This window comes from Haliaeetus leucocephalus, unplaced genomic scaffold (assembly GCF_000737465.1).
Source record: "Haliaeetus leucocephalus isolate CR32 unplaced genomic scaffold, Haliaeetus_leucocephalus-4.0 Scaffold598, whole genome shotgun sequence".
Taxonomy (NCBI): Eukaryota; Metazoa; Chordata; class Aves; order Accipitriformes; family Accipitridae; genus Haliaeetus; species Haliaeetus leucocephalus.
Genome location: NW_010973034.1, coordinates 2,072,406 through 2,088,718, shown reverse-complemented (window position 1 = coordinate 2,088,718; position 16,313 = coordinate 2,072,406). Strand labels below are relative to the sequence as shown.

The window sequence follows — 16,313 nt, the reverse complement described above, 5'->3', positions numbered from 1 at the left end:
ATATGAGGCTTTATTGGTGGCATAGGATATAAGAGCAAATAGAAGCACAAAAAGTAGTAGAATGTTTTGAAGCATTAACAAATTTGAATAATATACAGGAAAGGGAAGACAGTGAAGGTGTTAAGAGAAGATTGTTACCTCCTTTGAATTACTTTGAAAAAAGGGGAACATCAGAAAGAAAAGTAAACACAGACTTGTGGTTTGAAAGTTAATTTATACTACATTGTTCTACTTCTGCACAGGCTGAGCATTGTTTTCTTCATTTATTTTGTTTGGGAGGATAGTTTTATGCGGTACAACTGATGAATCGCTTTATTGCTTTAGAGGTGCACAACTCTGTCACAATAAATGGTGTTTGATGCACTAAAAAAATAATGGGCAGCAGTAAAACTGTCTTTCCTGTCTTAGCCTGTTAAAAGATAGGTAAGTGGACCATTTAATTTAATTTATGGGAGATAATTAAATAGCTGTAAAACACTGACGCAGGTTTCTCTTTGTTTATACCACATATTTAATATTGAAATAATTTTTTAAATCGGAGCTGAAGATGTTAGTGATCTATTCTCTTAGCAATCCTAACCAGGAAAAAATGGGCTGCTTACTGAAGAAATGGACCAGTATTGACAGAATTCAACTGATTTAGGATAGGCCCCAAAACAAGGGTGTAAATAATAAAAAAGTCATTTGTTAATCAGAAATCATTACCTGGTGAATACTCTACACCTTTTACAAAGCTACCAAACCGCAGAGTGAGTTATTAAATTCTGTTTCTTAGCTGATGGGCAATCATGATTTTGCCTTGAACGTCGCTATGACCATCTCCAGTGGGAAGTTTCATTTTGATTCTAGGCAGTCCAATGACAGCAAGGCCTTGCTTAGATCTGGGCAACTGCATTAATTTTCAGATAAAAATAAATAATATTAGGTTTTGCAAGAATTTTTCCCCTCCTCCTATTTTCCCTCCGTGTATTCAGCTGAAAACAAAAGTATCCTACCTCCTCTGAGAACAACTGAATGGCATTGCATTCATCGGTTCATTTTAGAAATAACATTTATTAAACCAACAAATACCTAACGGGTCCTGGCCTCCCCATCCCCAAGCATTTGGTGGAGAGTTGGCGAGTCAAAGGCACGCTTTATCCTGGCGAGACTCGAGATGGAAGGCGAGAGTCCCTCGGCAGTGATGCGCAGGAGTGATGGGGACCACTGTGAACTTGGTCGTTCCCTCCGGTGTCCCCAGCTGGAAACCCTGCAGGGAGCTGCTTGTGGTAGACGGAATGCACCATCTTAGAGAGATTTTGTTTTTTCTTCTGTAAGACATCAGACTTTACTGCTGGAGCAGCAGAGAATGAATGCATAGTGTTAGGCTTTGCACTTTGATAGTAGCTTCTGGATGGGCTTTTTTTTTTTTTAATTATATATTCTTACTCCCCTAAAAATACATCTCTTAAATGACTTTATGTTATGTTTAAAGCTCTCACCTTCTCTGTTCTAGGACTTTGTCTTTCATCCAAATATGACAAACATAGCAAGGTACCTGAAGCAAACTCAAAACACAGTGTCCTTCTGAACTCTGTTATCTTCCCCATTATGAGCTGGATTAGATGAAAGGTACACTCTTCAACTCAGATTTTGTGGCAGCACCTGGCCTCTGCTCAGAAGCTACCACTCTGTCCTAATGTCCACTAGGTCAGGAGATAGGGACATCCAGCTCTAAAAATAGCAGGCTGTAGCTAGGTCAGGGAGTTCTAGGAGTGAATGATTGCTGGGAGAAGAAATAGGTTACTTTTCTCCTATTTCCAGGTTATGGTCTGGAAGGCAGGTGGAATGTGCCTGACAATGAGCCTTTGCAAGTGGTTTTCACTAAACAAAATCAAGGAGCTGAAATCTACGGTAACGGTCATGCAGTGCAACTCCTGGTCCCTCCTCAAGTCTCTGTGGACCTCTGAAGCGGAGGGTCTGCTCAAAACCCACCCCGCGTGGGACGTCCAGACTCTACGGCCCCAGGAGCAGTTGTCCTCCCGCAACACTTGAAAATCGATGTTGGGCATTTGACTCGCTGCAGAGTTGCCCACAGCCCTGTACCTCGAGTCACAGGAGTCGGTTCAAATCGTCGGCGTTCACCCGGGCAAAGCCGTTTTCCCGTGGAAAGCCGCTGTTGGGTGGATGCCCACCTTCACGCGCCGCTTCTGGAGACCCTTCTCCAGTTCTGCAGCTGGGCTTCGTCCTTGTAGCCCTGCCGTGGAAAGCTCAGGTGGCTGGAGTATATGGCAAGTTGGTGGTTTGTTTCTGCAAAAGAGAAAAGGGCTTAAATCTAGAAAGAAGTTAAAAAGTGCTAGATAACATGTTTTAGCTAGATAATTGCCAGAAAAGATGATCAATTTTGCAGCGTTGCATTGCGCCTCTCAGAAGCTGAAGTGCTCAAGCGTTGTAACTCGCTGCCCTTCCCTAGGTTTTTATGGACAGCTGATGTGGAAGCGACAGTAGTTTTACATCCTGGTGTAGCACAGATCTGTATGTGCGCACATGTATTTTAATACTCAGAAATAAGAAACATTTACATTAAAAAATTGGATCTCAAATAACAAAAACTCGGTAACTTCCAACTTTAATAATGGTGACAAGAAAGCTAAGCTTAAATTGTTAAGTAGAGGCGCTGGTCTAAAAACGTGAGATTTGAAGAACATGTTGCACAGAACTGCTTCAAGTGTGTGTCCCTTAAATGATGCTAATTTAAATTCTAACATTGCCGCATAGCATTAGACACTTGGTTACTTTGTGCAGGTATTAGAAAAAGAACCTTGTCGCTCAGCTATGAAAGAGCTTCCACTAGATGAGCAAAATGAGAGACAAGCTTTTTTGTTTCTTAGTGGTTTGAACCAGAACTCAGGCAGAAATGATCAATGGTGTTATTAATAGGGGGAAAAAAACCCCTAAAAAGTCTGCCTGCATTCTCTATCATAACAAACTTGAAATTAAACTGAAATGCTCCGTTTCAGAGAGCTAGGTCCTGCTGTTTGTATCATGTATGGCATTGGACCAGACGTTTGGGCTGTCCGCCTCACCAGCTGCACCATTAAATCGAGGGTACGTACTACGGGAACGCAGTGGTCCCCGCTCCCCGAACACCAGCCGAGAGCAACGGGGCGGGCCGGCCACCCGAGCCCCTGGCTGCTCGCCCGCTGAACCTTCTCTTAGGTCAAACGACATGTTGATACCGAAGGATGACGACAATCCGTTTTGTCAGAGGTTCAGCTGTGCGTGGTATGCGGAAGCCGGAGGCAGTGCCTCGCCGCTGGCACGCTGGGGAGCTCCGCGAATACATCGCAGGTGGACATCTTCAGCTCCTGGTCACACCGCAGCTCCCGAGGGAACGGCAACGGGAACCTCCTCCAGACCACCTCCTCCAGACCACCTCCCACAGCTCCAGCTGCACGCCAGACCTTTGGATTCGGTCACTCCCCTTCCCCGACTTCCTCCCATCCCCACCAAAACGGCATCTCGCCCCCTCCCTGCACCCCCAGCCCCATCTCACGGAAGGGACCAGACTCCTGGAACTAGGGTCACCACAGCTGCAGGGATAGACAAACACCGTGTCCTGGAAAAGCATGCCTGGTCCCACCAGTTCCTGGCACTTCCCCACGGAGGAAGCTGTAGTTTCCCATCTGGGAGCCAGCCCCGAAAGGTCACCGACGTAAATAAAAGGGGCCAAGGGTGCCGAGACCGGACTTGGTGGTGCTCTGGTTCTAGAAATAGCTTTTCCCTACCTAGTTTGAGACAGGTACTACATGCGTTCCTGTATTAAGTTCCTTATTATGTGATCCTTGTGGTTAGGATTTTGTACAGACATGTGCTTTGAATAAACTATTTAGGTCATGTATAATAAGTTGTAACATGTAAAAGCATTTTTTAAAAAAAAAAAAAGTTTATTTTCCACGAGGAAGAGCAATAGGAAAAATTAAACTGTTTTCCACATAGTTTTCTTGAAACAGAGTCTACAAGGACATATTCAGCACCAAAACTAAAAACAAAAAAAGTACAAACAGCCATAGAATATAATCTATAAAGCAAACATTTAATATTGCACTTTGTTTCTCTAATGTTTGGATTTTACTTACTTTTTCCTAATTCAGATCAGAATTCTATATCAAATACTGGGCTACAGCTGTGAACCTCATGTTTTGTAATGCTGAGAATTGACCAATACTTGTGGAAGAGTAATGCCTCTGAACAACTACCGATGTAATTTAAACATAAAGTCTTTATTTGATAAAAGTTACAGAATTTTTCACTCTAATCACAAAGGCTGTGATGCCATGTCAATTACTACGATATTGGTCAATCCTGCTTCATATGCAGTTTTCCATTATATTGTGGTAAGTACTTTAATGCTATGTATATCAGCAATTGTTCCCTAGTCTGTTAAAGTAACAAAAAAGGAAAAAAAAGTAAAACCACCAAATGCCCTTTTATGCCAACGATCCCATCAGCTTTTAAAATTGTCTGGTTGGAGAGGGTAGAGGGAAGGGACATTCACAAAATTGGCCTAATAACATAAGACATCACCCAATCTCCTTCTTGTCCAATATTCTTGCTCAAAGCCCAAGCCTTTTAACTGAATCACTTAAAACGCGACTCATTTATATTTTATCACCCTGTTGTCATTTTTGAAACATGAATTATTGTTCATGTTCTCATAAAGGCCACTTATGGAAAAGCCTACTTTGTCGCATTTATGAAGCCTTAAAAGCAAGGCAGATGTTTTTAAGAACGAGCACCACGCAGAAACACCAGCCTCCCCTCTCCCGCTCCCTTCTGAGCTCTTTTATTGCACAAGGAGATAGATACTTGATGGATTACATCTTGATTTAAGTCGTCAACACCAGAAGCGTGTCCCTTTGTCAATGGTCTGTGTTACATGGTTTCTGAAAAGGAAAGTTGACTTTTGTTGTAAATCTCTAGCATGTAAGTGCTGTTATTTGTGTTAGCACATCTAATAGCTCCATTGCACTCTTTTCTTCCTTAGGGCACACTCAAAGGCGAGTGCTCTTTCCATGGAATTTCTTGCATTCTGAATGAAAATATGGTAAAATTCACTGTTCTGTTTGTTTTAAAGCTCTTGAGAGTACCACAGAAGATGCAATCATCAAAGCAATTCTAGCTAACTGAGTATGGCTGGTAACACTGATCTTGCCCAGTTTAATTATTACTTCTAGTCTTACTATGTTTACATTATCATAAACCCTGAAGATAATACAAAGTGCACAAACTGAGCTCTTCGCATAGTCCAAGCTTTTCCTGCAGTTTGAAATATACTTTCTACTAGAGACTCATTACATATAGAATTTTTGGTGATAAGGTAACTATATATAAAAATAAATTTACTTTCCCTTCCCATCCCTACTACTTGAGATATCAATCTGTCTATGAAACCTAGACAGTGTATGACTATTTCCTTTTAAAATTCTTTTCAGGATGAGCTGGTGGCTGCTGGTGCTGCTTTCATTTGTGCCTTCTTTTTTTAAAGCTTCACAACTTGAACACCTTTTTTTGTAATGTAGAAAGAAAAATGGGAATGTGGGTGGGTTTTGTAACTTTTGTGTATGTCCCTATTCCAGATCCCCCTCTCGAATAAAGAACAAAAACAAAACACAAACACAAAACGAAAGAGAAGTAACTCAACAGTGCAACGTAACAAAACAAATAGCATTCCAACAGTTTGGCAAGTGATGAGTTCACCTGAGATTAAGTGATTTTTAGGCAGTCTGTAACAAAATGCTGCTTTGTGGTAATAGTAGAAAGGCAACAAATTCTCAAAAGAAATCAGGAAGATATACAATCTTGATGAAGTCTATTAGTTTCTATCAGCTCTCCACCCCCCACCCTATCCCCACATCTGTTGCTTATCTACTACAGTAGGCTGCAAAACATACAGCAAGAAGAATTGGCTTGAAGGCATTTGATGTTTGTAAATAAATCCACAATAGGATCCAAGCTGAAGAGGTGATACATGATCAGCCTACTAGGACAATTCTGAGCATGTGCATATGCAGGTAAAGTCCAGGCTACATTAAATTAAAAAAAGAAAAGTCAGTGCATTTGTCAAAGTCTGTTGCTGTTGTTTTTTGCCAAAGCTTTGTTTTGCTCCTTATTGTGCGGACCACAAACAAGAAGGGGGGTAACAACAGTCTGGCATAAATGAGAAAAAGCTGTAGTGACACTGAACCGCACAACGTAAGCAATGAGCATGTGCAAATTTCCAAACCATTAAGAGGAAACCATCCCTCTCTTACAATGTGGTTTGAGTGTTTTGACACACATGACTGTAGGTTAGTAAGGCTGCTCCTAGTATGTGCCAGTATTTAAGGGGGGAGTGGGAGGGAGGTGGGAAAGCTCAGGTCTTCAAGCATGTGGAGCAGTCCTACAGTGATACTGTAAGCTTCAGAGCATGATCACAGGTTGTTTTCACTTATTCACCATACAGGCAAGAGCAAAACCACTTCTTTGAAAGTGTGTCTCCACTATGATGCCTTGACCTTCAACACGGCAGGTATGATTCAAAACCCGAGTCAAGTCAGCTTTTTACGGATTCCTTCAACGAGAGGGGCAAGATGGTCTGTCATCTGTGGGCTGATCTGGGTTTGGATCAATCTAACCAAAAGAGGAAAAAAACAACAAAAAAACCCAAGGCATTTTTAGAGTCAATTGCTAGAAATAAACCAATCGCAACAAAACCCCACCAAAACTGACAAGTTTAAGACAATCATAGTGATAAATGCCATTCCCAATCCAAAGGTTATTAAAATAACTGAAAAACCTCTAGTCAATTATACAAAACTTTGAATGAAAGATTAGTAACTTGGTGGAAAATTTTAAACTACAGGTTGATGGTAATTTAAGGCTAAGCACAAGGAACTAAAAAAACCTGAAAAAATCTGCTTTAGTAGCACAGGAATCTTCAATTGTTTACTGGACAGTAAAAAGACAACTCATCACTAGGAATGTGACTTAAAATATTTAATTGATTTCAGAAGATGTTTTGCTTCAAAAGACACAAACTTACTGTAAAAAGTCATCCCACTTTTAATTTACAAGTAATTCATCTTCATACACCCCATAAAATGTCTTAGAGGTTCATGTGTTCCACACCTTACTTCTTCCTTTCTACAAAAGGAAGAAGGGGAATAACCTGCTAACTTCAGTCTCCAAAACTGGATAGTAAGAATTGTTGAAGTGTACAGTATGTAGTTTAGTCACATTCTTATCAGTTGATTTTATATAACCATTTTTTTGAGGACAAAAAAGCCTTCTTTCTAAATCTTTAAGTACTTAAAATGAAAAGGACTTGAGTTGTATTCTAGGGTTAAGCTATGGAAGAGTCCTCAGAGAAGTCTCCAGCACACAAAAACCATGCTCCTCTCTGCCCACTCAGTAGCAGATTACTGCTTCAGGAGCAGAAAAGAAAAAAAAATCAGAGGGTGAATTCAGGCAACACATAGCTAGAGGACACTATTTAACTTCTGATACCACTGCTTTTTCCTGAAAAATATGGAGATGGAAAGCTTTTGAAGTTAAGTCATGGTTATTGAGTGGCTTTCACAGAATTAAAAATGCAAGCAGGGATGTTGGAGAAGTCAGAAAGACTACCTTTGTAACTTCTCCACCTGGAACCTCTGAAGGCACTACACACACAGAACCAAAAATGCACAGTAGTTTTAGAAAGCAAAGCTGAAAAACATTACTATGCTGTGCATCTATAGACCCAAAATGTTGGTGTTAACCAATACAATATATTGTATATGTAATGTAAGATTTTAATGAAGTTGCTAAGACGGTAGACAACAGTTTGGAAATTTCTACAAAGCATCAGAACTGTGAAGAATCCTGAAAACTCTTGATGCAGTCCACCTGCACTTTGCCAAAATGAAGTCACCTTATCCCTTACTCATCATTTTAATGATTTCTCCTGAGTTTTAGGAAGGAGAAACAGCTTTCTACATTTATTCCACAAGACAGAATTCAGAAAAGCAGTGAATTAATCATCATATTCTGTCTGAGGTACCTACTTCTGAATAGAGCGGTGGAGGCAGAAAACGGAACTCCTGGATATATGCAAACAATGGTCCTGGAAGCGCTCTCTCAAAGTCATCACAAGCACCTATGGGTGCAAGGCTGGACTGTCTTTGTTCCTCTGTGACCACTTCTGCATAGCTAGGAGGTGCTGCAGGGAAAAAGGCACATGCAGCTCAAACAACAAGTTCTTAACACATGTCAAAATATGTAACATGATAAATATTAAACTTCTATCATTGTAAAATGTACCATTGGTAGGTAAATTATTTCAGTGACTTTTTAACAGTTATTAAACATGAAAAGGAGGGTAGGCGGTTTTGTTTTATTGTAAGGTTATGCTCAAATCCAAGAGCAGACTGATCACTGCTTATTGTGGCCTAACTATCCCCTTGAAATTTAAAGCATACCCAGAATGCTAAATTTCTGCACAGGTAGGAATGATGTAACATTGCCTTCCTCTGGACTCCACAAACCTGAGTCTGGGACTTGTACATAAAAAAGGGATGTTTATTAGATATATGAAAACAAAGGGAAGGAGACACAGAGTTTCTCCTTTCACAAGGGATATTTCCCACTGAAATGAATTACATTAACTTTTCACAAAGCCTTGGCTACTAAGGCTGGTAAAGGACACAAACTCCTATTTTGACAGGTTACAATGCCTTATAACCAAGGATGCAATTGGGATACTGGAGGCAGAATTAATTCTGCACAGGTACAATGGCATCCCGTGTTTTCACTTGTGCCAGCTTCCAAGCAGCTGGCATTTCATTGCTTGTCTTTGAGAGACGAAGGCAGGGACAGAACTCTGTTCTTCTACAGAGAACAAGCAGGTGGCAAGGAAACACCCAGAAAGGATTTCCTGTGGGCTTTATTATGATGGATATAATTTGGATCTGTTTGCATGATAGCAATGAATAAAGCAGACAAAAATCAAAACAAGACTAGCAAATTGACTGGGATTTGTATTGTCAAGTTACCTTCTGGTCTTTCAGGCAGTGTCAGACCAAGCCAATTCATGTTCATGCTACACTGGCTGCTCACACTTGATGTTCTGCTACCAAATGGGTGTAGAGGAATGGTACCAATGACCAGCGGCAAGTTAAGGAATAAATCCATGGCGCCTGGAATATCAACATATACCTAAAGAACAACAACAACAAAGAGGTGTATAAACACTTTGTAATGATTAGACTAAGTTTCCACAGCATTTTCCATGAGGAACTTAAGTTTCTCATTGTCTGTTTTAGGGCCAATGCCCCTGTGGAGCAAAAAAGCTCCCCAAGTCAAAAGCAGCTCAGGATTCTTAACATGACCCCTCACATGGAACTGTTGCCTACTCATAACACGTTTGCTCAGCTGGCACTCCATAACTGTTTTAAGAACATGCATGATTTAAACTGAATTTATTTACAGAACTCCTGTCAGGACACTAATAATAGGGTATCTATTTCTTTTGTAACTAGTTGGCATAGAACGCTTTGTTAGCAATTTGCAAGAAATGATGGAAACTACTCATGCTCAAGTGAAACACATCATCCAATGTACATACCATCAGTGAATACTCCACACGGATTATACTACAGTCGAGGATCGAAGGGGAAACAGGTGGAATTTTCAACTGTTTGCCATTCCAGGTTTCTGTTTTGCCAGATGACAAGGATTCCCCACGCAGGTTGGCAACAAGCTGTTTGACTTCCTTCATTTTCCCTTTGGCATAAAATGCCTGTGTTTGGTAAATGGCTGCCTTTGGCACCACCACACGGGAAGAGCAGTTCTCAATCTCAGCAAAGATCTGAATTGATTCACCTGAAACAGAACAGAATTTCACATTCTCTTTACATTTACAAGGCAGCTTAGAGCGAATTGCCACATTCTGTTATAATGCACTAGATGCTGCTAGCAATGCTCTACCCTTACAAACATCCACTGATGCCAACAGGAATAGGACCACCACGAGCAAATCTAAAAGAAAAATGCACAGGTCTCATAGAAGCAGATGTCCTTCAACAAAGTGGAGACACAGCTAGCATTAGTTAACAAAATTAGTCACAGTTAAGAAAATATCAAGACAATTGCTGAATGCAGACTGAGGTGTAAGAACAGTTTAAATATTTCATTTATATAAAAGCAGCAAGCACAAACTGTTGTTTTAAAAGGGAAGGAAAAACATTTCCTATAATTACTTCTGTTACGTACCTGGGGTGTAGCCCTTCCTTTCAATTTTGGCACTTAAGGATATGGGGCCTGAGGTACAAAACCAACAACAGAGAGTCTTTTCTTTTGTGCCTGCTTGGGGTGACTGCAAGAAAAGAACAACATTGCACATTTTCATTAAGAGTTCCATGAATCTCTATCTGTTTTGATCAGCACAAAAAGTTATCTTCATAATATACTTATTATTTTGATATACATAGCTAGTTTTATTTGGAGGAAGAAAAACCTCAAGGAATTTAAACAGCACTGTGCAGATATAAGGTTTATTCTAATCCCACTACTCATTAACACTGCTTTTTCTGCTACATTTCCATACTACAGTCAGACTTAAAACAGTTTTTACACATAAATACTGTATAACTTAAGAAAAGGCTTTACAGCCTACATTATCCCAAGAAAGAGTTAGCAGAGCTTTTCATTTATCAGTAAACTAGAACATCTCTCAAGTACGTTGCATTTCAGAAACAATAACTAAGCTAAAGTACTGTAACCTTGACTCCTGCTATTTCCTCTGCTCCGGAATGACCCCATTTCATCTATATTAAACAGACTTCGTTATTTTTTTATTTCAGGACTTAGGACTGGATCGAAAGACCACTGAAGTCAAATGGGAGTCCTTTGATTTTAATGGAAATTGCACAAGGCCAATGTCCCTTTGCAAGTCTGATTTTTTACCCATACACACAAGAAACCTATTTCAATGGACTTTGAGGTTTTTTTCCCCCTCCATGGATTAGAATTTGAGGAAGAGGAGGAGAAAAAAAAAGAAAAGGAATTTTAGGCCGAATTGAAATCAGAACCTCATTGAAAGCAGATGTGATACTGAAAATATTTTAATGAAATGACATTTCAGAAATTATACAGATTTGTGATAATTTCCCCCCATTGGTAGAAAACCATCCATATGGAGATTATCAATTACGCAGGCCAGTACATTTTTTACTTTGCATTTTTAAGTTAGCAGTCTCTCACTATAGTATTCTTTTACACTTCACTGTTCCTTCCACAGATTATTCAAAATCAAAGAGGAACAGCTCTCAGAATTTTCATTCTCAATGACGTTTTACAATTTAGTATTACCAATTTAAATTGACAAAGCCTTTTTACATATCTTAGAAGTAAAGAAACTCCAAGTACAGGAAAACATAGCTTTCAAAATACCAGTAGTTACAGAGCTGCTGAACTGATGTAGTACTTAAAAGATCAGCTGTAACTACACTAGCAAATAAATATTAAGTAAAATTAGATGTGGATATTGTTTCAGTTATTATACTTCATTGTTTTTATGCCAGAAACAAAGAATGAGTAATTCTGTCAATTCTTACCAGTAATGAAGGAGTGTTGATATCTATATGTTCAAAGACTGTAAATTCCTTCTTTAATTTTACTGGTAGAAACCAAGGCCTATGCAATTCGGCTTTCACCCAATAGCGCACACTGCCATGTCTGCCTTCGAATGAGGTAGCAAGTGGTCTGTGCAGGACACAAAGGTCAAAATTGAGTAATGTCTTTCTGTCCAATAATGATACAATTGATCAGATCAGGGATTAGTATGTAGAATGGCATTTTTAATGCATTATAGTATTTAATGCAGCGTAACTTATTTGCAAAGTTTCCATCCCTCAGCAAAATTCAAGATTAAAGATCAGAGGAAAAAAAATTATCTGCAATTCATCCTACTATAGTTTTGCAGAGATTTTAAAAATCAATTAAAGAATTGTACTAGAAAAAGCCAGGAGGGTACACAGTTCCTTTAAACTTAAAGAGGCCACTTTCAATTCTGGAGTAAAGCATGTCCTTTTAAGGCCAAATTATGACTACCAACTTAAAATGAGCATTAGCATCAACCAATTATTGTTTTGGATACCATATTTTGTAAATCATTGTCTATTGTCCACTTGGCTGGCATCTCAGTGTCAGGTTAATTTTAGCTGTAACTCAGCACTTTTGTAGTTTGTTTCACCTTAAGCAGAGTAAGTATTTTGAGTTCTGAAGAGAGAGGCTATTTTGAGTACCTTCTAATCTTCCTCTACCCTGACAAGACCAGCTTAAAACATTTATATTGTATATGGGCTGTACATTTATAAGCAAATATATACATAAAAACATCAAGCCTATTCTGCTCTGAACTTTTGACAGATGAAAGAAGTCCTTTTTGGGAGCTGGAGGCAAAACGATGTGGAAAGGATCTCCAAACCTTTCAGCATCACCTTTTTTTCCTGTAACATCATAAAATGAAAGACAGAAGATCTTTATATTCCATTTATCTCCAATTAACAGTAGTTTTCTGTAACTTATTTTTACGCAAGTCATTTTCTTCTATTATACTATGTTTTGAATACATTATAATATATAAATTAAATTATTTGCAAACCTCCCATATCTTCCATGGGGAATACTACTAGCCTTGCACATCTGAGATGTTTACTTTATCTCCCTAATAATCCAAATGAAAGGATTTTCTAATCAGTCTAATATTTCATCCTGTCCCATACTCTTTAGGGCAAAAATCAGTAAGGCCAGTGTGCATCACCTTTCTTTCCACTGTTGCTCTTCAGTTTAAGTAAATTTTGGAAGTATTCTATGGGCACAAAATAACAAATAAGTAAGCAGTGTCAAACTTCAGCCTTTTAATACCAGCCTTTGTTTTTTCAGTATTATTAACAGCTCGTTTCACAGTTATTCTTTCAGGTCACTTAAACAAAGAACCTGTGCTTTGGCCAATGCTTGTGATATCTTGCTGGCTATCTGCTTCACTTCAAGCTAGGCATTTCACATTCGTGTATAATGTTTTGGTGGGGTTTTTTTTGTATTTAAATGCCCCTTCCAACTCCACAAAGATCAGTATTAGCCTTCTTTCTTTTTGTAGTTGAGATTTTCAGAACGCTAAATTGTCTTTAAAAATCTCCATGTATACATGTCTTCTCCGCTGTTCCTGTAAGATCTACTGTAAAGTCCGGTGCTATTCACTTTCAAACTGACCCGCAGAAGCGTTGATCATCTGCAGGTTCTCCTAAAACCAGCACCTCTAATAAACAGATGGTTTATTAGCTTTAATATTAGGTACTGAGCTATTTCACATAACACTGCCAAATTTTTTCAACCTTAATGACTTCACTGCTTGCCTTTTACAGCAAAAGGCTCCTTCTTCCATCCATGTCGAGACTCCCTCTGTTCCAGTGTACTTAATTTTATTGCAACTTGTATTTTTAGCTCATTTCCATATTGGTAACTCCTCTATGTATAAATCTCCCATTCACAATGTCTACATTACACATTTCAGACTCAGGGGGGTGTGGAAACAATCTTTATCTTAACACTTCTGCTCTCACTCCTGCTTCACCTCTGCTGAGACAAATGGGATTAGGTATTGGAGTTTTTCTTGCTTCATCCACCCATCCTTCTGCTTATTCCCATCCAGGCTTTCTGCATAAAGGCCAGCCTGAGTGCAGACAACCTATTTAAACTAGAACAACCTCCTCTTTTGTTCAAAGGTAGCTAAACTTGCCACATCTGTTCCAGACTAAGCCCAAACAATTCAGCTGTGATCTTATCTCTAGTTCTGCTAGCCTACATGGCTCCAGTAAACTGTTGGCTGGATTAGAAGGTATCTCAGCCACTCTGCAGTACTCCAGCAATGGTTCACATTCCTCTTCCTCCTCTTGGGAAGGGGTAAAATACTGGAAGACCTAGTAAGTCAATAAGACTTGGTCAAAAGGAAGTGAGCAACTGGGCAGCAATGAGCTCCCAGTTTGTGGAAATAAAAAGAAAAGCAAGCGTGTGTCAGTTTAAAAAAGCAACCTCTTCAGTTTAATGAGATTATGTCCTCCACTGCATGTCAGAGCACAATTCCTACTACCATTGAAAAGGTTTCCCCTTCACCCACAGCAGGAGTTTTGCTCAGGCGGGTGGGCAGCAGGGCACGAGGACTGCATGCAGGCACTTACGTCTGTGGAAGCTCAAAGCTGAATGCATATTCGTGCCTTCCCGAGTGGATGGTGTGAAGGCCTTCTTCTGAATTGTCATCATCTAGGAGGAAAAAAAACCCAATATGCTATTCCACCTGTACACATTTTGTACATTACATGGGCTTCTCTTTCAGAATAAAAGGATTTACACACTCATTACTGCACTTGAGAACGTGGTGCAAGGGTCTCTGGTCCCTTTGCATTAACTACTGGATGCATGGACAAATCCTACCTACAGAAGAGTAGGCAAGATTGCCAGATTCACCTTACAGAGAAGCAGAGGTTAATTTGCTTTCATTTATGATCTTGCCTCTGGACACTGACACAGTTGTAACTGCTGCCATTTCAAGGCCCGTCTGCAAGACCTGTAATGGAAATCATGCTTTCCACTGCGATTCTTAGTTAAAATGAAATAGAGATGGCTCTTTAACACCATTAAGCAATCTGCGTGAAGTCTGCTGTGTAAGATTAAATTTAGTAATTCAACTTCCTTTTATCTCCTGCCCAGCAAGAGTACCCACAAATTAATCACAAAAAAAAGGGGGGGGGGGGGGGGAAAAAAAAGGTTGTACAAGCACCACCTGGAAAGTACCAGAGGCACAGAAAATGGCAAGCTGCTCAATCAATGCTGTCTAGAGCTAAACTTTTTGGTTTTTGATAGGTTAACTTGATCTTGCTTGGACAGCGAGATCCAGGTATTTGCTGGTTCCACCCAGAAAGCCAGCCTTCATTTATGGTCATGATTTCTTGTACGCCTTTAAGCACTGCAACAAATCTGCAGTTTATTCTGACATAATTACCGTAAGAGCAGAAAAATGCTGACTCCATCAAAATAGAAAGTTGAGAGAAAAATAACTGAGCACCTCGCACATAAAAAGGGCTGGAATAATAGAAGGGGATATAGGGAGACAGTGCGAAAAGCAACCGCTTATACTTAATGGTCTGAAGCATTAATGGAGGTAGGCAGGCACACAGGAGGGTTTTAAGTTCCCATTGTCCTACAGAAATGCCGATGCTCCCTTTCCTGTCGTGTGCCGCAAACGCTGACAAAAATCTTTAAAAAAAAAGGCGAAACAAACCAAAAAAAAAAAGAAAAAAAAGCCTCCACCAGCAAGCTGTCGACCAAATGCACCTTCAGCACACAGCGTCACGAAATACATGTCAGGAAAACGCGCCGAAATGGCGAGACAATGTGTTTAGCGTGAGGGTGGCTTGCCTTTTTTTTTTTTTTTTTTTTTTTTTTTTGAGAGAAAGAGAAGGGGAGCGTGGCTTTTGGCGTTGGCTCCCTGTCCCCGCACGGCCACCTCCTCCTCACAGACAAGTTCCCCCCTCACCACCCCCCCTTTTCTGCCAGCTCAGCAGTCCCGCCGAGCCGGGCGGCCGCGGCGGAGCTGTGGTAAACAAGTGCTGAGCTGTCAATCAGGGGCCAGGCTGGAGCAGGAGCCGACCGGCCTAAACCGGCGCGAGCGGATCCCCAGCCAGCCGCTCATATACATACGGTATACGTTACACCCGCCGCCATTCCCTCAGCAGCTCCGCGCCCCGCCGGCTGAGGGAGGGAAGGAAGGGAGGCGGGGCGCCGACCGCCTTTTGCCGAGACCCCTCCGGGGACGTTACCGGGGTGTGTGTGTGGGGCGGCGGCGGGGGGCGATGGGGACGTGACTGGCGGCAGGGCGTCCCGCCCTCACAGAGGGGCTTCCCCCCCCGCGCCGGCTCCTCAGGGGAGCGCTCCCTCCCCGCCCCCGGGGGAGGGGGGAGGTGTGCGCTGCCGGCGCACGCCGGCTGTGCGGGCAGGGGAACCTGCTCCCCTCCCCGCCCCGCGGCCAACGGCTCCTCCAATCAGCGGCTGGTATCGCCTTAGCAACAGGGCCAACAAACCCCGACCGGCCAATCAGGGGGAGGGCGGGGGGCCGGGTTTAGGATCGCCAGGTCCGGGGAGCGGCGCCCGGGGGCAGTTATTGAAAGGCGGGCGCCGGTAGCGGCTGACGGGACGCGGCCCTTCCCCGACTCCCCCCACCACCACCGGAGGCTCTGCACCCCTTCTGTCACCCGCGA

At 41.2% G+C, this 16,313-nt stretch overlaps 1 protein-coding gene across 1 annotated transcript in view; it reads right to left on the bottom strand.

The window, feature by feature from the left end:
• Positions 1-5,516: 5,516 nt before the first annotated feature.
• Positions 5,517-16,313, bottom strand: part of ARRDC3 (arrestin domain containing 3) — a 12,516-nt gene continuing 1,719 nt past the window's right edge. Inside the window, exons 2-8 of the mRNA XM_010578034.1 lie at positions 14,238-14,319; positions 11,616-11,763; positions 10,273-10,375; positions 9,626-9,882; positions 9,054-9,216; positions 8,067-8,221; positions 5,517-6,651 (exon numbers count right to left, since the gene is read on the bottom strand). Of these exons, the coding sequence (XP_010576336.1) occupies positions 6,595-6,651; positions 8,067-8,221; positions 9,054-9,216; positions 9,626-9,882; positions 10,273-10,375; positions 11,616-11,763; positions 14,238-14,319 (965 nt within the window). The 3' untranslated portion in view covers positions 5,517-6,594. The remainder of the gene's footprint in view (positions 6,652-8,066; positions 8,222-9,053; positions 9,217-9,625; positions 9,883-10,272; positions 10,376-11,615; positions 11,764-14,237; positions 14,320-16,313) is intronic.